This window comes from Mastigoproctus giganteus, chromosome 13, assembly GCF_048544385.1.
Source record: "Mastigoproctus giganteus isolate SK-2022 chromosome 13, ASM4854438v1, whole genome shotgun sequence".
Taxonomy (NCBI): domain Eukaryota; kingdom Metazoa; phylum Arthropoda; class Arachnida; order Uropygi; family Thelyphonidae; genus Mastigoproctus; species Mastigoproctus giganteus.
The window spans coordinates 92912106-92935881 of record NC_143587.1 but is presented as its reverse complement, the minus strand read 5'-3'; the positions used below and the strand labels follow the sequence as shown (position 1 = coordinate 92935881).

Below are 23776 nucleotides of genomic sequence, written 5' to 3'. Positions count from 1 at the left end.
AGAAAATCTTGTTTAAGTAATCTGGTTAGTTGTTTTGAAAGAGTCACTTATGTTTTGGATGTAAGAATTGATTTTGACCTTGTTTATTTAGACTTTAGAAAAGCATTTGACTCTCTACACAAGAGGTTGTTGTGTGTGATGGAACATGCTGGCATCATGGGAAGGTCCTCAGCTGGATCATGGGATGAATCTAGAACAGGTGGTGAGAGGTTGCGATTAATGATTAATCTTCAGTTGAGTTTAGTTTTAGAGGTGGGATCACCTGAAGATCATTGGCTGGACCAGTGTTTCTAATTCTCTTAAATACTGTACATTGATGAAGGAATACAGGACATGTCATAATTTGTGTATATCAAGATCAGGAGAATGGTTAATGACTGGTGCCAAGCAGTGCAGAACAAAGTCTTTAGGCAGAGTCACAGCCATGTTATAAAGTCTAAATAAACAAAATTGCAAATTTTGTAGCAGCATTGCAAATATGCTTGGAAAATAACATCCCCTCCCCAAATAGATTTGCATTAGGACGAGTTGAATTAAAGCAGGGGTGTCAAACTCATTTGGGCCACTGGCCATTTTCTGTATTAGTATACCTCACGCAGGCCACACACATTGCAGGTGGTAGATGACTTCCATCAACCGGTGAAATACCACCACTTTGCTTATTGGAGGCTTGAAGTGGTGAAACCCATGTTTAGTCTCTAGAGCAAAGTTTCCGGCATTCCCCTCTCCCCATACTTCTCCTTCAACCCATGCATGGTACTGAAGTACTATAGGTTTTGATACCTTTCGTGTTTGGGGTTTTCATAAAAAAAAAAAAAAAAAACACAACCTACAAACCTTGCCATTGCTAAACCTAAAAATGCTTTTTAATTTCTCAGTTGTTGCTTGTTGCTAATTGATACTTGCAGCTGAGAATGCACTAATTACTAATTAAAAGGAAATAAAAGTCTGAATAAACAACAGAACGAATAATGAAAAGCAAGTTTATTCCAGATAATACAATATTTCCACGAGGGAATATACATGAAATTATGTAATCTAGGCCTTTTTGCCAAATACTTGACCTGTTTGCTTGCAACCATGAGATTTGGAGTCGAAGATTGAGAAGACATAACTTTCATTATGGAAGAAAGATTGATAGTATGAACCAGAGCTATAATGCTCAATACGTTCTACGTTGATATCAATATTTGTAAAAGAATAAGAGAAGTTTAACCCAATATGATACGTAGAACACTTCCATATGATACTCTCCAGAAATTAAAACAATTAAAAAAATCAAATGAACACAATTAAAATCAATTTAATGCAATTAAAAATTAAGTAAAAAATTAATTTAATGAAAAAAATTGCAAATGATTTTCCTTCCTGAAGCTGACAATGCTTTCGACTGTGTGTCATGATCACAGGAATGAAAATTACCGAATAGGGGTGAGCTTGGAACTTAAATAGAAATTATTTGTCTTTGCGCATGCACGCAAAGGACCACGAGTCTGAGATTATCGGGGTTCTATGCAGTTTCCTCTGAATTTTTGTGTTAATTAACACGCGGCCTCAGTTCATGCTTCTCGTTCAGCAGCGTCAGAATTAGCCTTTCATGCCATTAATGCATTTTTATTTAACAAGGCCAAAATACTTAATGTCCAGTGTAATTATACAAGACTATTAATTGCAGAAACCGTTGAAATTAAATTAAACGAGAATTCTGTTAATGTTTGCCGGCCATATCTAATCTCTGACTCGTGGTCCTTTATGCGCATGCACGAAGACAAATAATCCCTATTTAAGTTCCGTGCTCACCCCTATTCAGTAATTTTCATTCCTGTGATCACGACACATGGTCAAAAAGCATTGTCAGCTTCAGGAAGGAAAATTGTTTCGTAATTTTAATCGTTAAATTAATTTTTTGCTTAATTTTTAATTCATTTGATTTTAATTTTTTAATTGTTTTCGTTTTAATTTATGGAGAGTATCGTACGGAAGTGTTCTACGTATCATATTGAGGTAAACTTCTCTTCTTTTACAAATAAGGAAGAAAGATTGCTGTTGGTTAACCTTGATCTGTGGGCTATTTTGTTAGCTTTCATATGCAAAAAAGTTGTTCACATAAATATGTGCTCCCAAAGTAACATAGAATTTGTGCGGCAAACTTTCTTATCTCTGGGTATTTTTTCTCTAAATAAGAGTAGATTTTTTGGGTCATTCTGCAGATCAGTTAGTTCCATTTGTATGGAAATGAGAGGTCTCTCGACATTAAAAGAAAAAGGACCCGTGAAAAGAGAAAAATCTTGGTGCTCTTTGAAATCTTTAAGGCGCCTATCAAATTCGTCTTTAATGTTTTCTATTCTGTCACAATATTTTGAAAAGGTATGACTTTTACTCTGATTTTTCAACTATTCACACAGAAAAGTAATTGATTTTGCCACACAATCAGCTTTTTTTTAAAACTAGCCAGTGGATCGTGCATGTCTGTTATCAACTGATCTTTCCCTTGTAGTTTGATGTTTAGATTGTTTAGGTGACCTGTAATATCTACTAGGAAGGCCAGATCTTGTACCCAAGACTGATCCTTCAGAAGCAATACGTCCTGACCTTTCATTTTCTAGGAACAGTATTATTTCTCCCAAAAGTAAAAAAAAAATCTCTTTAGTGTGTTGTGACAAGACAACCAACGGACCTCTGTGCAGTATGGCAGCCCTTCAAATAATACACACAATTTTACCTTTTACCTCTGTGCAAAAGCAACTCAATTCCCATCTTTCTTGGAATTGTCTCCCTTCATCAAAAACCTTTCTTTTTCTGTTTGGCTTGGAAAGCAACATCACGTCGGAATCACATGTATATGAGTCACAACACAAATATTGGCTCACTCGCATTACGATGTAACTGACTCGAACAGTATGAAAGCCGTAGTAAAACTAACTGTCAGCATGTGAAATGGTCACACACTTAAATAGGCAATGGAAAATTCTGGAAATTGCACGATTACAGAAAGCAGTAGGCAGCAGTGGAAAGCGGTAGAAATGCATTTTAGAAATGTCATTATTTTCCATGGAAGTGGCACGGGCCGCAAAAAAAACTCATCACTGGCCACCAGTTTGACATCCCTGAATTAAAGACAGAGGAGAAGATATGTGGATTATACTTCATTCAGGCAAAGTTATTTATGCAATGGGGACAGGAGGCCCGGTTCATGGCACTTGGTTATGATTTATTGAACATTTGCTTGCAGAGATAGGGGGAGGGGAGTCGTAATACTATTGTATAAGGCAGTGGTAAGACCACACTTGAATTGCTGCACCCTAGTATGGAACCCATGCTTAAAAAAAAAAGGAGAAAAAGCTCGAGAGGTCCACAAACAGGCATTATGCTCATTTGAGGAAAGACTGAATATTTCAGTTAGAAAAGCTTGGTGAGTAACTAGGTACCTTGAAAGATCTGATTGAGCTGTATAAAGCTTGAGAGGGGCAAGGCCAGCTTCAGGCATTTGATCAATCCCTTCCCATGTCTCATGAGTATCCAACAATCAAGAGTTACACTTTACCAAATCATTACTATCTACAATTATCAGACAATACATGTCAGTACTTATGTAACTTAATTTATAAACATATGAAATGGAAATTTATGAACATCTGTAATAAATAAATAAATAGTATGTACATAAACATTTTAGAAGCTAATTTATTAATTTACAAATCTACATTGTGATAAAAGTACAGAAAATAACCCTCGTTTTTTTTTTTTTTTTTTTAATTTAAAAGCTAATTTTCAGCATTTGGCTGATGCAAACTTGTCAATTATGTCTTCGTATTTTAATGATTCCATAATGTTGCTTTCTGTTGACATTAATGACAAACCAGTTAAACAATTGTCAGAAATCATTGTGCATAAGTAATTCTTTATAATTTTCAACTTCGAAAACTATCTTTCTGTAGATGCTACCATCAGAGGCATGGTTAGCAAAATTCTTATGGCTATAACGGTATTGGTGTATGCAGCAGGTAAGTGATTTTGGAAAATGGATTCGATATATCTATGAGCGAAGGTTCTGGCGCATCGACTAACTTTCATAACCAACACTCAGTACAGTTTGCAAATTCCTACAATGATATAAAATTGTTTTCTTATCCGTGTCTTTCAGTTCACTTAAACCATATAAGAAACTAAAATATTCACTGTGGTTTTTAGTAACTGAAACCTCTCCTTTACAAAAGAAATTGTTTGGTCCAACACAAAATTTAAAAAAAATTATTTTAGGAAATAATCTTAGAGATAATGAAAACTTGCATCAACTCGGGCAAATTCAAAATTGATGTTCTCTCTTCATGGCTGAATTTCTGTCTTTATTTTAAATGTTGATTCTGCCTTGAGTTCTGTCGCCAGTTCTCTAGCATCTGTAATTATTTTATTAAACTCTTATTTCTGACCTACAATCTTTGAAATATTGTTGAATCTGCTCAAGGGATTCTGTTGAAGCCTTCATATCCACAGATGGACATTACAACAATTTACTTGCTCCATTTATCTTAAATAGAATGTTGTACCAAACTACAAAGAAATTTGAATTTATGCTTTAGAACTCAGGATATGTTTTTCCAATTATCAAAACCCTTTTCCCAAGATATATTACTGTCAAATTTTTGAAACAGTTTACAGCAAAAACAGTAAACTGAATTACATATTTCTGAATATACTAACTAAGCCCTATTCATTTTGTCTCCTTTTGGCAACAACCTTTTGTAAATTTTAATGGTGAAAGATCTTCCCTCATTATGTTTAGGAAACTAAAAGCTTGAACTTGAAGAGGACCCCTTGGTAGTATGTCTTGAAAGTCCTTACTTGACATTGCAACAAGCCAAGAAGCAGGATAACCAGTAATTTTTAGCAAATCCAAGTTTAGTTCTTCTTTAGCTGTTTCATAAAAATGTTCATTGTTAATATTATTGTGATTGGTTTGGATTCCTGTGCTACAGTCTTCATAATAAGATCGTTGCCGGCACACATCATCGCTTCAGTGTTGGTTTTGCTCCTTTTTAAAATACTTGGTCAGTTTGCTATCTGAGCTTTGAAGAATTACTTCCTGTACCTTCCTGCACTTCCAATACTGAGCTCCTGAGAGATGTTTCTTTTTCTGATCAGCCATTTTAAGGATGAAATTTTCTACCTTTGAAAGAAATTTAATGTTAGCTTTAACTTTTTATACTTTAAAAGTTGTAAATAGATCAACTGAAATTAAATAAAACCATTACATTCAAAAGAATGTCCATAAAACAATAATTTTGGGTAGTTAGCTACAAACTTAAATTTTCATTGGATTAATATCCCACACCAGGTTTTGTCAAAAACTATTGCTGTAAACTTGATAAGAGCATGTAACTAGCTGCTGCATGAGGTTGCCCCCCCCCCCACTCAACAGTGTGTGTGTGTGTGTGCGCGCGCGCGCTAAGACAATTGCCTCGCTTGCTTACCATCTGAAGCTACCACTAGAGAGGGGAAAAGGTTTACACTGGATTTTTAGAAAGTTATATTTTAGTTAACAAGTAATATTACTGGAATAGTCACCTCCAGTGATTGTTACCAGTATGAGGAGAGAACACACCGATATTTTTTATTTTATTCTTTAATTTTTTTTAAATTTTCTTTTTTTTTTCTTTTTTTTTTTTGCAGTGCAACAAAATCATAGGGTATTTAGTATTATACTCTTGCTAGTTCAGCAAAAGTCAAATGCTAATACTGATCGATGCCAGTGAGAACCACCTTTATATTGTGGCAGTAGTTAGCCCTGAAGTATGCATTCAAACTTTTAGCCATAATTATGAGAGCATCCTTAGATTCAGGGGGAGTCCCTGTGGCCTGAATATGTGCAAATATATTCCTAGTTCACAAAGGTGGGACAAAGATTAATTTGACTAATTTCAGACATGTTAATTAGGGAAAATAATGGAGTCACTGGTTAAAGAAGTAATGCAAGACCATCTAGACAGGAGTGCAGTTGTACTGCAGTCGCAGCATGATTTGTTAAGGGATGATCTTGTCGGACCAATTTGATCGGTACGGATAACGGATAATTTTGTTTTATACTTAGATTTCAGAAAAACTTTTAATACTGCTGCACATCAGACTGTTATACAAATTGGGGCACTGTAGCATTAAGGACAAGTAACTGCTATGAATAAAGGGATGTTTGAGTGGGAGAAGTAGACAGAGAGTGGTTATCTATGGACACTGCTTTTTGTGGACTAATGTTATTAATGGAGTGCCCCAAGTGTATTTTTTAATGAAAAATTTAAATATTGCAAAGGTTACTATTTTATTTTCAAAAAATAATAAAACATTAATCCTGCTGAAAAAAAAAAGTAAATAAAATATAACTATGAAACTGTTAGCATAAAAATGTTAAATGCATATATTTCTGCTTATTTATATAAATATTATAATATATTAATATTAATAATTAAAAGTGGTTATAAGTGATGCATCACTTATAACCACTTTTATTAGCACATTAACTTAATTTTTGCACAAACCATATTTAAAATCTAAATTTGTAAAATACCACGTGGCTATTTCACACGTGATTCTATGCATACAGAACATGTTGGAAACAGAAGTAAGAGCATCTTTTTCATGATTTCGGTGGATGACCTCTGATGATGACACAAAAATTATGAAAGAGACTGCAATGTTATTTTCACCTTGGTCGATTTCCGGTTCATTCCCCCCCTTCTTTCATAACATATATCGCTCCCAGGGTATACGGTATATTCATTAGTTTTAATTCTATACATAAAGCTCCTTAACACATTCTACCTACAATATTTTATACTTAAAATATTTTTTATATACATATATACACATTATGGCTGTAGGGTACGTTTTACTATAGCAGTGTCCCTGATCCATAAGTTATGTTGTTGTAATTCAGACCTATCTAATTTCAAACTTAATCCCCCCCCCCCCATATCACATAGCTTCTCTATATCATTATTCTTGATTATATATATATATTTTTTTTTTTTTTTTTTTTTAGATACTATTAGTTACTTCCACTTGTTTTTCTTTCATGTTTTTAAAGTATAGAAAAGGGTGTTGTGACCCTTCACTATGCAGTTAATTTACACAAAGTTTTCTGGAGATATTAAGTTAGTTTGAAGTTAAATGCTCATTATTGAAGGATTATCATTTTGCAAGAATACACTTCTTAATTAATTAAAAAATGGAATGGTTTTAAAAGGAAATTCAGGCCAACTAATGAAACAAGCTAATTGTAAATGGTTTTAATAAAATTCATGGATATTTTCAGTATTTATTCATGTTGTCAAGCCACGTGGGAATTAAGGTAGGACACTTTTTATTTAAGCAAATGTGAATTCTGACTTCTCTTCATCAGTGTGTTAACTTCAAACACTTGTTCAATAAAAAACAAAGGAAAGGCTTCTTTTAAAAGACTGAAAGTGGACCACTTTTTGAGAAAAAATCAAAAGTAGTCAATGAATTCAAGCTGCGCACTTTACTGGAAAAAGAAGTTTGCATAACTTAGATACTTGTTAGCTCTGTTGAAGTGGAAACTAAGAATTGTAATACTGTATTGCATTTAAAGAACTCAGAATATAATCATATATTTCTGTTTGAGAATCTCGTGTGTTATTGTTTATCTGTGTGAGCATTTGTTTTATGAGACAGTTGGTGTTTGACAAAAAACAAAGTTTCTAGACTTGTGTATATAAACTTAGGGAATCCATGGTAGGTACAGATTTTTTTGGCCTGTTAGCAGTGCTCTCTTCTGGGTACATCAGATAAGGGGTGCATTTGAGAACCTGTCAGTTATTTTTATTTAGTATTAGTATTGGCAACATGATGCTAGAAATCAAAGCTTATATACCACCAGGAAAAAAATAATAAAATAATAATAATAATAATAATTTTCCCATTCCATTCAATAATTTGGCCAAACCTTTAAGTTGGAAGTTTATTCCAACAATTGATTACTCTTTGGCTAAATATGAATTTCTGCAATCATCCTTTTTTCCAATTTAAATTTATGCCTGCTTTTACATTTTGTCTCATGCAAAGTAAAGATGCCATCAGCATGTAGCTTACATAACCCTTTTAAAGCCCTTCAATTGGGTTAATACACAGATGCCTAGTTTCTAAATACTGCAGTTTGCAAAATCAGTCTTTCTTGGTAAGAAGGACCATGGTTCTGTAAATTGTTACTCTTCTCTTTCCAACAGATCTGTCTTTCCTAAAATGAGTTTTCCAAGCCTGTATGTATGCAGTACTATTTCTACTCTTTATCCTGTCTTAGTGACCATTCCACTCCTAAGCTTTGTCTCTGTGTCAACCATAATTTTTCTTGATGTGAACATTGAAACTATATTTGGTGAGAATTGGGAACTTGGTAAATTGATAAGCAGGGAACATATTGTGCAAAAAGGATAGGTGGAATAGGACAAGGGTATGTCTGCCAGGGACAAAGGTTGATGACGTTGTAGAGCAGATATCATCTTTTAAGGGCACAAAAGGTGATATTGTTATACACGTTGGCACTAATGATATTAAGAGTAAGAGACGGGCAGAATTACTTAACAAGTACAGGTCACTGCTGAAAAAAAGCTGTGAGTTAGGGTTGAATTAGAAAGTGTCTGCAATTCTGCCCAGACACAATAGGAGGGAGTATATGATGAGAGCCTTGTCGATCAATTCGGCCCTGGAGAGATTGTGCAAGGCTCAAAGGGTAGAATTTTTCTCAGCCTGATCTGTGCTTGTTAACAGGAGAGACTGCTCCTACAGAGATGGGATACACTTAAATAGAAAGGGTGCAAGAATATTTGCTGATGCTATCAAGGCAGAGTTAGGTGAGTCGGAAAACTGCTAGCTTGGGCAGATACACTGACTAATAGATTAACAGTAGCCGCTGGCAGAGGTGAAAGTGATTTTTGCACTGCTTCTATTGGAATGAGCAGCAGCCTGGAAAACGAGGCCAGGGATTTCAGAGACTGCTGGGAGTAATTGTAGTACAAGTAAACAAATGGGCTATGTTAGGGTAGCTAAGAATAGGAACAGGTGCATGTATACTTGTGTATACACCAATGTTAGGAGTTTGATAAATAAATTTGATGAATTTGAAGTGTTGGTCAAAACATCAAAGGCAGATATTGTTTGCATATCAGAGACGTTGTGTCACACAGATATAAGGAATGCAGAAATGGAATTTGGGGAGTACAGTGTGTACAGGAACGAAGGAGGGGTTATGCTATTAGTTAAAAAACACACAATCCAAGGAAGTACAGCCAGTCGACATGGCTGGACAGTGCAGTGTTGAGTCAGTTTGGTGTGACATAAGCACTGGGAAATCAAAATTGAGATTAGGGGTGTGTTATAGGCCTAATGACTCTGATGAGTATAATAAGGAACTGTACAGGGAAATAGAGTGGGCCAGAAATCAGAGAGTCTTATAATGGGGGATTTTAATTTCCCAGATATTGACTGGAATTTGTGGGTTGGTCACTCACACACTAGTAAGGCCTTTGTGGATTTATTGGATGATTGTTTTCTACAACAGCATGTTCGGGATTCAACTAGAGGGAGTAATACTCTTGATTTGATTATCAGCAGTGATTCTTCATGCATTAAGAATCTACTGATAAAGGAACCACTAAGTGTCAGTGATCATGGTGTGCTGAAGTGGGATTTACTCAAAGAGGTAACTACCATCGGGGTAAAGGGAAGAGTTTTTTGCTTTCGTAAAGGCGACTATGGAGGTCTGAGACAGTATTTAAATTCTATATGGTGAGACCAACTGATGATGTTACCAACAGCAAATTCAAAATGGGAAGCATTCAAAGTATTAAACGTGGAAGCTACTAGGCTTTTCATACCAACTAAGAAATATTGTTCAGGGTTTAGGCCTAAATGGATGTCAGATGAACTAATGAGACATGTGGCAGAGAAGAAAAATGTATGGGATACATATAAATTAATGGGTGACACTAAAGCCTATGATAGATATAAGCTGGTCTGTAACCAAGTCACAAAGCAGGTTAGCAGATTATGAGAAATCTTTGGCAAAGGATGGAAAGAAAAACAGCAAAGAGTTCTTTACTTATGTAAACTCTAGAAGGAAGGGGATGAATCAGATTGTCCACTGGATATTGATGATTCAACTGTTGATGATCCTGCTCATGTAGCTAACAAACTAAATGAATATTTTGCATCGACATTCACACATGAGGAGTTATTCAGGGAGGGGAATGTCAGAGGTGAATTAAACTCTGACAGTGAGCTAGATAATCTTGTAATAACTGAGAACAAAGTGGAGGAGAAATCGTTGAAGGTAAACATAAGAAAGGCACCTGGGGTGGATGGGATCTATCCCGTTATATTAAAAGAGGCAGCAAAGGAAGTAAGCAAACCCTTAGCCATAATTGTGAGAGCTTCCTTGGACTCAGGGGAGGTACTCATGGACTGGAGATATGCAAATTTACATCAGTTCACAAAGGAGGATCAAAGGATGACACAAGTAATTACAGACAGTGTTAGTTTAAGACAGTGTTAGTCTGTTCCAGGGAAATTAATGGAGGCACTGGTTAAAGAAGCACTGCAGGATCATCTAGACAAGACTTCAGTTATAGCTCGGACACAGCATGGTTTTATTAAGGGGAAGCCTTGTCTGACCAATTTGATTGGATACTATGATGTGCATCACAAACGAACTGGATGCAGGGAATAAATTTGATATCATATATTTGGATCTTGGAAAGGCTTTTGATACTGTTGCACATGGAATATTGCTGCTATGGATAAAGGAATGGTTGAGTGGGAATACTGCTCTTCGTGGACTAATGTTATTAGTGGAGTCCTCAGGGTTCAGTGTTGTGTCCATTGTTGTTTTCTGTATTTATTAATGATATTGATGATGGTATATCAAGCTTAATGTTCAAGTTTTCAGATGATACGAAGGTTGGCAGGGTTGTTAATGACAGTAATGGCAGTGTGCTACTGCAACAGGATCTAGATAATTTGGACAGCTGAGCTAAGAAGTTGCAACTGAAGTTTAACATTGACAAATGCAAAGTACTGCATATGGGAAGCAGCAACCCCATAGTAACGTATCAACTGTGTGGTGCTACACTGACATCCATTCGACTGTCCCACAGTAAGTGCCACCCATTCATGAATACACCCAGTCCTCGGTTATGATCTACCAACTTTACTGACATCAAATCACCACTACCTAATTCCCGCCATTGCTGTGATCGCCCGTGATTCCCATCTACCATTCCCCGCCTTATAATTGATACGAACATTCCCTGATCGCCACCATATCAATTACTCGTCGTTTCACAGGAGCTAACTAGCAAGTACAGGAATGTGATGTTATGCATTACATTCTTATCTCTGTGGCACACTATGGCCATAGTTGCCGATGCATCTAATAAATCCCTAAACAAACCAACCTATCTCTGTTCTGTTTTTCATGATGGGACAGCCTGAATGAATCAAAGATATTTTCTGAACTGATCCATAGTTCTTGTCTGCTCTCTCCTCCATCCGAATGGGTACTACACTGACAGTGGTAGAGAATGAAAAGGACCTGGGGGTAATTGCACAGGCAGATATGAAGTTTTCTGAGCAGTGTAGGTGGTCTGCAAGAGTAGCTCATGGTGTCTTGTTAATGATATACAGGAATTTTTCTAGCAGGGATAAGGAGGTGATTATCCCCCTTGTATAAAGCAATGGTCAAGCCACATCTTGAGTACTGTATACAGGTCTGGAGGCCTCATTTTAGGAATGATGTGGTGCTGCTGGATTGAGTACAGAGAAGGGCACCAAGATTGGTGAGTGTAACAAGGGTTGCTGTTACCAAGAAAGGCTTAAGTTCTGCAAATTGTAGCTTCTGGAGACTAGGAACCTGCAAGGTGATCTGATTGAGGTATATAAAGCCTTGAATGGTTTGAGCATGCTCAATGTTGATCGGATTCTTCCTCTTGCTCAGAATAATTGCTGAGAGGGCATAAATTGAAATTGAGGAAAGACATTTGTAGGATAGATGTGTGAAAGTTTGCCTTTAGCCAGCATGTGGTTGATTGCTGGAACAAATTTCCATCTGTCGTTATAGAAGATGATAGCTTAAATTTCAAGGCAGAACTAGACAAACATTTGGAGCAATTGGATGGGTGAAATTAGATTTTTTTTTGGCTGATTCTATATAAGTTTGCTTTCTTTTTCATGTTCTCTAAATGGAGTGATATATGGTAGTTCAGTTGTTTTTCACTTTTCATAAATAATAATATATCATTATCATCAGTTCATAACAGGTATCGGTCTTTGACATATTTGGCTAATTTAATTCTGTTTTCCTTGCTGACTATGCTATAAGATCCTGCCCATTTGATCTATTGATTTAAATTCTTTTTGTGGTATTATATTAACTATTAATAATAGTAGTAGTAGTAGTAGCAAATGATACATGAAAGCAAGCTTATATAGTATTAGCCAAAAAAAGCCAACACTTCCCATTTCATCTGTTCAACCCCTCTAACGGTTTATCTAGTTCTTTCTTGAATTTATTTAGACTACCAACCTCTACAATGCCAATTGGAGTTGGTTCGAAAAATCAACCATCCTCTGGCTGAAGGCAAATTTCCACACATCTGACCTCTGCAATCATCCTTTCTCAATTTGAATTTATGCCAGTTCTTGTATAATCTGAGCAGGTGAAAGGGCTTAATGAGCATTAAGCTTAATTAATCCATCAAAGGCCTTAAACACTTCAGTCAGATCTCCTTGTAGTCACAAGTGAGTGACCAACTCACAAGATCCAGTCAATATCTGGAAAGTTAGTCCCCCATTATAAGGGCATTGGTTTTCCAGCCACTCTACATGTGTTTACAGGCGTTCATTATACTCATCACAGTCATTAGGCCTATAAACCCTGCCATCCTTCTACTCTGTCATCTACTTTAGTCCCTGGCAGACATACCTTGGTCCTATTCCATCTGTCCTGTTTTGCACACTTACGTTTCCAACTTTCCTGGCAATTGAGTCACCAAGTATAGCTACTTCCTGTGGGACCAAGGATCTCTGCTGCAAAGGATGTCTTTGTGTTGTCTGATGCTGGAGCATGGGCTGAGCTAGGGTATCAACCCTTTCTTCAAGCTCTCATATAATCCCATCAGAATGCAGAGTTTGCTCTTAACCTCCTCCCTTTCTATTTATTGGGAGATTTTAATGGGCATCATTCCTTGCAGATAGAGGATACCGGTTTACACACCTATATGCATTTTTCCCACAGGAACCATTCATCCATAGATCTTTTCATATGTTTTCCCCTCTCTATTTCCATACATAGAGTGGTTAGTACTTAATGACCCATATAACGGTAATAATTTTTTCAATTATGCATACTCCAAACAACAGTCTCATCACAACTAAAGAATCAAATAACAGAAATTCTCCAAGGCAGATTAGAGTAAACATTCTTCTGTTATCACCTTTGATGAACAGATTATCTGCTTTCATCGCATTGATAATGCTACAGAACATATCAGAAGCCAGATATTAGCCAAAGCTCTCACCGCTATACCACACTCCTCGTGGCACATGAAGATCCACTAACCATTAATTCAATAATGATTACAATTACACTAAATGCAAAAAAGAACAAAGCTTGGAACTTGTTTCACATAACTTGCCACCATAAACTTCATAAATTACAAAAACATTTGAAGATAGGGCTCTACAAATTAGTTTCAAGGCAAAAAAAGACTCTTGGATAAAATTCACTTCCACCATCAAAAAAGAAATAGACATCAGACTGATATGGAAGAAAATCTAACAACTTAATGGAAAATACCTGCTGACTCCCTCTCTAATTTTAAATTGGAATGGCAGTACCTCTTCTACCCCAGTGAGACCACAAATGCCCGAGCTGAAACATTTTCCAGTGTCTACAATTACTTCTATGATTCATCTTTCCAGCTGATCGAAGCAGAAGAGTAGAAAATAAATTTTAATACCAGCTCCCTCTCTTCCTTACAGTCAACTCTACAATATCCAATTTAAAAGAATCTCTAAATAAAACATCCCACGGCACTGCTAGCACAGATAGAATATACCACAGAAACAAAATGAAACAGCTCTGTTCTCTCTTCTGACACTTTACATTTGAATATTCTGTGAGAATTCTTATCTGTCATCCTGTAGACATTTAATTATTACAGCTATTTCTAAGCCAGGAAAAGGTCATTCATTTCCATATAACCATCAGCCTGTTTCTCTTACAAGTTTAGGTAAGATCTTAGAAAAAATGGGATATAAATGGCTCGCGTGGTTTCCAACAAAACAGATGCTCACTTCACCTTATGGTCAAAGCCAAAACTATCATCTGTAATTCATTCATTATGAATCAGAATCTAGTTGTGGTTGTTCTGGACATAGAAAAAGCCTTTGGCACCACATGGTGGTATGGAATTCATTGAGATCTTCACACCCTTGGCCTTGTAAGATCATATGCTACTCTTAATCCAGAGTTTCCTCCAGTATAGACCATTCCAAGTCCACTTTCAAAATGTAATTTTTCAGACCTACACCCATGAAGGTATTCCATAGGAATCAATACCGAGTACTACACTCTTTGCAATCAGATTAAACACCATGGCTCAAGATATTCCAATTACTATAGAAACCCACCCATATGCTGATGATCTTGCCATATCCTGTCATTCAAATAATGTGAACATTAAGAACATAATCCATCATGTGCCTTCAGGATTGCTGGGCGCTTGAAGAATATTTCTAGTCCAAAGCCTATATGTTGAGGCAAATGAATCTCCATCCCACTTTAGAAGAAACATGCTATTACTCAACTATGCAACAAAAATCAGAATGATTCTCCCTATACATCCAATCCGGCCATACCAGTTTGACATTCAGTTGATAAATCATTGTATGCATAAACCAAATGGAATTAAACCCACTGGAATTTGATTGTAGGAGTTAATGTTTCCTGAAATATGTTATAAAACTAGATAATGTATTTCAGGAAACAGATGCACCTGACCCTCCCTAGTCCCAGCATACACCTGACTACATTGACAGAAAACAATAATGGACCCAACACTGAGCCCTGAGGGACTCCACTAATAACATTAGTAATCAATGGACACTGCTCATCGTGGACTAATGTTATTAGTGGAGTCCCTCAGGGCTCAGTGTTGGGTCCATTATTGTTTTCTGTATTTATAAATGATATTGATGATGGTATATCAAGCTTAATGTCCAAGTTTGCAGATGATACAAAGGTTGTCAGGGTTGTCAAGGACACTACTGACACTATGCTGCTGCAACAGGATCTGGAAAGGTTGAGCAGATGGGCTGAGAGGTGGCAAATGAAGTTTAACATTGACAAATGTAAAGTACTACACATGGGAAACAGCAACCCCAGAGCAACGTATCAACTCTGTGGTACTACACTGACAGTGGTAGAGAATGAAAGGGACTTGGGGGTGGTTGTGCAGGCAGATATGAAGTTCTCTGAGCAGTGCAGACGGGCTGCAAGAGTAGCTCATGGAGTATTGTCAATGATATACAGGAATTTTTCCAGCAGGGATAAGGAGGTGATTATTCCATTGTATAAGGCAATGGTCAGGCCACACCTAGAGTACTGTATACAGGTCTGGAGGCCTCATTTCAAGAAGGATGTAGAGCTGCTGGAACGAGTACAGAGATGGGCAACAAGATTAGTGAATGGAACAAAGGGGTGCTCTTAGGAAGAAAGGCTTAAGTTTTGCAAATTACAATGTCTGGAGACTAGGCACCAGCGAGGTGATCTGATTGAGGTGTATAAAGCCTTGAATGGTTTAAGCATGCTCAATGCTGATGGGATTCTTCCTCTAGCTCAGAAAAATCACCTGAGAGGGCATAAATTCAAATTGAGGAAAGACAGATGTAGGATAGACGTGCAGAAATTTGCCTTTAGCCAGTGGGTGGTTGGTTGGTGGAACAGACTTCCATCCCTTGTGGTGGAGGTTGATAGCCTAAATAAGTTTAAGGCTCAGCTGGACAGGTATTTTGAACGAACAGAGGGGTGAAGTGGAAGTGGGGTTTTTCTTTTTTTTTTTTTTTTCTTTTTTTTTTTGGCTGATGCTGCATAAGCTTGCTTTCTTGCATCAAATGCCTCTACTAATGCTAATGCTATTTTCAGAATGGTTGATAATGCCCACCCATTTTCCAATTCACAGTGTTTTCAAATCTACACAGATGACTCAAAGATGGAATCAGCAGTTGCAGCAGCAGTGATATCTCCTGACTTTTCAACCTCTATATCCCTTCCAGTTGAATGCAGTCTAGTTAATCTTAGAATATATCAACTTTGCTTCTAACTTGAGTTATAATATATACCAATTCCAGGAAGGAGTGCAGTATAACTGCATTACAAAACCAATTTCTACCCTCTTATCCCATTGTGAATAAAATCAAAGCTCAGTTGATAAACTACTATGAAATCATAGGGTTCTATGAATTATGTTGTATATAGGTCATTCTGGCATTTCAGGAAATGAGAGCTGCAAAGCATCCTCTCAACACCATTCCAACTCAATTCCATGTGCCGTATGCTGATTACAAAGTCATCATACAAAAAACATGCAAACAGCAGTGCATGCTGTTTTGGAAAACTCAAATAATAATGAACACCTTCAGATTAAATGAAGAAGCAAAACCCTGGCGCTCCTGCTACAAACAAAACTGAGAAGTTGTACTTGCAAGAAAGTGTATAGTTAACTGTGCACTCACAGTTTAGTCACAATTCTTCTATTAGAATATAGGCACTTCCAACACTCGCAACAACCATTAACTCTGCCTTACCTCTTAGAAGGGAATGAAAACTTATTGGAATTATTTCTTTACCTACAGAGAATTAAACCATTTTATGATTTTTAAATGTAATCCATTAATTACGTAATTAGATACAGTATAATATAAGGAAAGGCATAATATGGTCTTTGTGCCATTAAACTTCCATTCCACCACCACATCTGGAATACTGCATACAGGTTTGGAAACTTCATTTTAAAAAAGGATCTAGATCTGTTGTAAAGGATGCAGAGAAGAGCAAACAGATTAGTTGGGGCACAAATGATTTCTTACCAGAAAAGTAGTAGTGGCAGTGGCTTGTGATGCGAGAAAGCAAGTGTATGAGCTTATGCAGCATCAGCCAAAAAAAAAAAAAAAAACCACACCGTTTCCTCTAAATGCCTGTCCAGTTCCTCCTTAAATTTATTTAACCTGTCAACTTCCACAACGACAGATGGAAGTTTGTTCCAGCAATTAACCACCTGCTGGCTAAAGGCAAATTTCCGCACATCTATTCTACATCTGTCTTTTGTTAATTTGAATTTATTCCCCCTTAGGTTCGTAATCTGAACAAGTGGAAGGATCCCATCAGAATCCAGCGTGCTCAACCCATTCAAGGCCTTATACACCTCAATCAGATCACCGCGCATGTGCCTAGTCTCCAGCCACTGCAATTTGCAGAACTTAAGCCTCTCTTGGTAAGAGGATCCCTTCATTCCCCTCACCAATCTTGTTGCCCTTCTCTGTACACGCTCAAGTAAATCTACATCCTTCCTAAAATGAGGCCTCCAGACCTGTTCGCAGTACTCAAGGCGTGGCCTGACCATTGCCTTACACAGAGGGATAATCACCTCCTTTTCCTTGCTAGCAAAATTCCTATATATCATTGACAAAACCCCATGACCTGCCCTGGCAGCCTGTCTGCATTGCTCAGAAAACTTCATATCTGACTGCACAATTACTCCCAGGTCTTTTTCATTTTCTACCACCTTAAGTGTAGTACCCCATAGTTGGTACATTTCTCTGGGGTTACTTCTACCCATATGCAGTACTTTGCATTTGTCAAGGTTAAACTTCAGTTGCCACTTCTTAGCCCATCTGCCCAAATTATCTAGATCCTGTTGCAGTAGCACACTGCCATTACTGTCATTAACAACCCTGCCAACCTGTGTATCATCTGCAAACTTCAACATTAAGCCTGATATACCTTCATCAATATCATTGATAAATATACAAAACAGTGGACCTAACACCGAACCCCGTGGGACTTCACTAATAACATTAGTCCACGAAGAGCTGCACCCATTGATTACTACCCTCTGTCTTCTCCCACTGGAGTTCTATGAATTCCAGTGGGATTTCTATTAAAGACTGGAGTCTAGAAACTAGGAATCTGTATGCTGACCTAATATAAGTGTGTAAGGCTTTAAAAGGGTTAATTAAATGTTAATAACATTTTTACCCTTTCTCAAATGAAATACACAAGAGGGCATAAAGTTAAATTGGAAAATGAATTTTGAACAGTAGATATGCAGAAATTTGCATTCAGCCAGGGTAACCAGTTATGGGAATAAACTTACCCCTCATATTGTGGAGATGGGTAGTTGAATAAATTTAAGGAAGGCATGGATAAATTATTGGAAAAAGTGAGAGTTCTTTGATCAGTGCAGACAGACTGTTAGGATAGCTCATGGGAATTTATTAGTGATATACAGGAATTTTGCTAATAGGGATAAGAAGATTATCCCATTGTGTAAGGCAGTGGTTAGGCCACATCTTGAGTACTGCATACAGGTCTGGAAGCCTCATTTCAAGAAGGGTGTTGAACTATTTGAATGGGTGTGAAGAAGCTTGCCTAGATTAGTGAGGGTAACAAAAAGATACTCTTACTAAGAAAGAGTTTAGTTCTGTGAATTGCAGTGTCTGGAAAATAGGCACCTGCAAGGGGGGGGGGATCTAATTGAAGTGTTTAAGGCTTTGATTGAGTAAGCTAAATGTTGATTTCCTTATTCTAGCTCAGACAACATGTAAAAGGATATAAAAATTTAAATTGAGGAATGATGGTTGCAGGATAAATATGAAGAAATTTGCTTTCAGCCAGAGAGAAATGACTGATTGTTAGAACAAACTTCCATCTGGTGTCGTGTAATCGGATAGTTGGAATAAATTTGAGGAAGTATTAGAAAAATTATTAGAGGTGATGTGGGAAGGGTTTTTTTTTTTTTTTTTTTTTTGCTGATGGCAAGTTTGCTGCTTCCTTGCATCATTTGCCAGTACTATTACTAAATGCACATATTAAGAAATCTGTAAATGTTTACATATGTATTTATTTCTGTATGAGATACATGCATATTTTAAAATGTACGTAAAGTTCAATTCAAGCATGAATTAAAAATAACGAATACAAAAGTATAAAAAATTTTCATGCAGCATTACTATAAAGAGGAAAGGTGTTGGTGCTTTTTAAATGAGCTAACATCCATTAATTTTGCTGAAGATTTGCTAGATATGGTTGCCATCAGCAAATGAATATTTAAGAAGTATTTTAGGAAATTTTTATGTACACAATGCAAACAAAGCAAAACAACACAATGCAATCTTACAAAGAAATACTATGGACTGAATGATGGGTATTGCAAACATGCATTGGAGGGAATACCACTTTATGCATGTGCTGCCTCCAACCACTACACACACAACTTGAATTGTTTCCACATCAAAACATATGTAAACTTGAGTTTATGTAAATTAGGGACTGCCTGTACTAAATTTAGGAAGTGAACCTGTCATGGGTTGAAGACCAGTGTCCAGAATAAAAGTCATATTTTTTTGGCTTTACAACTGTCAATTAGGTTTTTCAAATCTAATTTGGATTATTATTGACACCTCCACCTTACACTTGATCACTCTTTATTCCATTTTGTATAATTGCTGAAAATAGCTACTATAATATATAATTTAAATGTTCTGTAGGTGAAACAAAATTTCAGTTTTATAAAAATTTAATTTTCTTCATTGGTGAATTCCACTTTTCTCTTCTCAAGGAATATGAAGATTTGACAAGTAAGCTAAACGAATTCCAGATTCAGGAACAAAAACTGTTAGAACAAATAGGAAATGCAAATGATGGGAGAGATTCCCCCGACTACTGTGATCCTGAATTTGAAGGTCGGATATTTACTGATACGTTTCTACCTCGTCCCCACTTGACACTAAATAACAGTCAAGCAAGTTTATCGAGTGGTATAGGTAGGTTTAAAAAATTCTTTGTGTAATATTTAATAAGTTTCTATAATTAATAGTAAATATCTGTTTTTTAAAACAAAATGTCTACCTTGAGGCTTTATTTAACATGAGAAAATAGATCTGCTAAACATTAATTGCAGTGTGTTGAGGCTCCTCCGTAGCCAGGTGGAAAGGAGCAGCAGTGCGTAGCACGCGCTTCTTGATTAGACCGGGGTTCGAGCCCGTCATCACCAAATACGGAGGATGCGGAAAGGTCAGGGAATGACCACCGCATATCCTGGAGCAATATGGCCTTAGTTGCTAATGCTCCTAAAAATAAAAAAAACAAACAAACAGCAGTGTGTTATCTTCTACTGAATTTTTTTTTTCCTAATTATTTACAGTTGTGGTTCAAAGAAGGCAAGCTGTATTTGTGTGAAAAGTTTTTAATTAATAATGCCAATAATAATAATAAAGCTGACTTGTAGATCCAAATAATGCCCCTTGTTCCACTGACATTACCTCACTAACATTAGCTATCATGCAAGTTAGTAAATTAGCATTATTTCGATACATGGCTAAAATTGTTTGAAGCAAACTTAAGAATGCTTAGAATCATCATTTCAGTACATTTCATATTGTGAACTTCTTCATAAGTTGCCTTACTCTTATACTTAATTATGAGAGCATCCTTGGACTCAGGGGAGGTTCCCACGGACTGGAGATGAGCAAATGTATCCCCAATTCCCAAAGGGGGATCGAAGGGTGACATGAGTAATTACAGATCAGTTAGTTTAACTTCTGTTCCGGGTAAAATAATAATGGAGTCACTGGTTAAAGATGCATTGCAGGATCATCTGGACAAAACTGCAGCAATAATTCAGACACAGTATGGGTTTGTTAAGGGAAAGTCTTGTCTGACAAATTTGATAGGATATTATGATGTGGTTACAAAGTAACTGGATGAAAAAAATAATTTTGATATCATATATTTGGATTTCAGAAAAGCTTTTGACACTGTTGCGCATGGAAGACTATTGTACAAATTGGAGCAGAATGGTATTAAGGGTAAGTTGCTACAATGGATAAAAGGATGGTGAAGTGGGAGAAGACAGAGGATGGTAATCAATGGGTGCTGCTCTTCGTGGACTGATGTTATTAGTGGAGTCCTACAGGGTTCGGTGTTAGGTCCACTGTTGTTTTGTATATTTATCAATGATATTGATGAAGGTATATCAGGTTTAATGTCGAAGTTTGCAGATGATACAAAGGTTGGCAGGGTTGTTAATGACAGTAATGGCAGTGTGCTACTGCAACAGGATCTAGATAATTTGGGCAGATGGGCTAAGAAGTGGCAACTGAAGTTTAACCTTGACAAATGCAAAGTACTGCATATGGGTAGAAGTAACCCCAGAGTAACGTACCAACTGTGTGGTACTACACTTAAGGTGGTAGAAAATGAAAAAGACCTGGGAGTAATTGTGCAGTCAGATATGAAGTTTTCTGAGCAATGCAGACAGGCTGCTAGGGTGGGTCATGGGGTTTTGTCAATGATATATAGGAATTTTGCTAGCAGGGAAAAGGAGGTGATTGTCCCTCTGTATAAGGCAATGGTCAGGCCACACCTTGAGTACTGCGTACAGGTCTGGAGGCCTCATTTTAAGAAGGATGTAGATTTGCTTGAGCGTGTACAGAGAAGAGCAACACGATTGGTGAGGGGAATGAAGGGATTCTCTTACCAAGAGAGGCTTAAGTTCTGCAAATTGCAGTGGCTGGAGACTAGACACTTGCGCGGTGATCTGATTGAGGTGTATAAAGCCTTGAATGGGTTGAGTACGCTGAATTCTGATGGGATCCTTCCACTTGTTCAGATTATGAACCTAAGGGGGCATAAATTCAAATTAAGAAAAGACAGATGTAGAATAGATGTGCGGAAATTTGCCTTTAGCCAGCGGGCGGTTAATTGCTGGAACAAACTTCCATCTGTCATTGTGGAAGTTGACAGGTTAAATAAATTTAAGGAGGAACTGGACAGGCATTTGGAGGGAATGGTGTGATTTTTTTTTTTTTTTTTTTTGGCTGATGCTGCATAAGCTCATACACTTGCTTTCTTGCATCACATGCCACTACTACTACTTTGAATGAGTATCACTTCTCAAATTGAAAAGTATATTGTATATTATTATTTATTCAAGTGGAGTGCCATTGCCCCCCAGATAGAACCATTTTGGGAATGATTGTTCCTGTCATCAGCAGATGAGTAGACACCTCAGAGTGTAAGGGGTGAAAAACAGTATACATCTCTATTTTGGAAGTGTCACCTATTTGAAAATTAAGGGTAAAGCAACTTATGGAGGAGTTCGCAATATGAGTTGTATCGAAACAGTGCCTTACCCTTAAGCAGATATCTTCCCCAGATCCTTTTATAAAATTATTTCTTATAACGTTATGGGGCTAAGGTAAAGAAAGCCAACACGAGAACCACGGCAAACTTCAAGAAAACTTACCAGAAAACTCATTTCCCGCCACCGCAGTTTCTTTCTGCATTCTCAGTAAACAGATGGTGTGTGTTATTGGTAGTGGCAATAGAAGTCGATAACGATGTATTGATTAGTTTTTTCTCGTTATTAAAAGCAGATTATTGGAGTTCATGAGTGGGCCGAAATTTACTTATGAGTACACCGTCCAGAGACTTAATCAGTCTTAGGGTGTTTATCCCCTGCTGTTTTAAAATAGGAAAATGACTTCTATTGCCACTACCGATAACATGCACTGTCTGTAGAAATCGTTTTCAAAATGTTCTTGTTTATACTCTGGCATGACCACCAGGTCAGGTAAATCATCAACACAAACATTAATCGTATTTAGCAGTCACGGGCTTGAACCCCTGCCCACTCAAAGAGCACATGCTACTGCACTGACGCTCCTAACCACTCAGCTATGTCAGCGGAAGAGGGGATAAAAACCCTAAGACTGAGGCAGTCTTGAGGGTGTACCCATAAGTAAATTTCAGCCGCGAAGGCGTTACACTCACAAACTCCGATAATCTGCTTTTAATAGTGAGAAAAAAACTAATCAGTACATCGTTATCAACTTCTACTGCCACTACCAATAGCACACACCATCTGTTTACGAAGAATGCAAGGAGAAACTGCAGTAACAGGATTTTGTCTGGTAAGTATTCGCGACGTTTGCCGTGGTTCTCATGTTGGCTTTCTTTACCTTCGTCCATTATGGTTCCTTTTGTTTTTAAAATACCAAAAACTCAAGATTGTGTGGATTGATTATGATTCTCACTAATGCAGTTTGTTTGCACTTGAGTGTGAATTCCAAATCACATTGGAGGATTCATATATCTTGCTCAAATTGTAGGCTACTGCCAAATACACTCTAGTGGTGGATACCCAAAATTAGTACCACCCTCTCTGACCTTGATGATTTGTAAGAAACAGATGCTTTTGGCCTGAGAGACTAACAGAGCCTGCTGTGTTATGAAATTGTTATTATTGTTTGTTATACACCTGTAATAACAATTAATATAATTGTTATTACAGGTGTTTTAAAAGACAGACACCTGGTTATACAGTTGAGTTTAGAAGCATTCTGGCTAGTCTTTCAAGTCAGAATTATTATTTCTTACAAACCCTGAAGACCAGAGAGGGTGGCAGATGATTCTATGTGACTGTATAGT

General features: G+C 37.0%; 1 protein-coding gene across 1 annotated transcript in view; it reads left to right on the top strand.

Moving 5' to 3' along the window:
* Raf (serine/threonine kinase raf oncogene) overlaps positions 1–23776 on the top strand; it is a 439038-nt gene that overhangs the window by 87701 nt on the left and 327561 nt on the right. The window contains exon 3 of the mRNA XM_090387771.1: positions 19905–20113. Within this exon, the coding sequence (XP_090243897.1) occupies positions 19905–20113 (209 nt within the window). The remainder of the gene's footprint in view (positions 1–19904; positions 20114–23776) is intronic.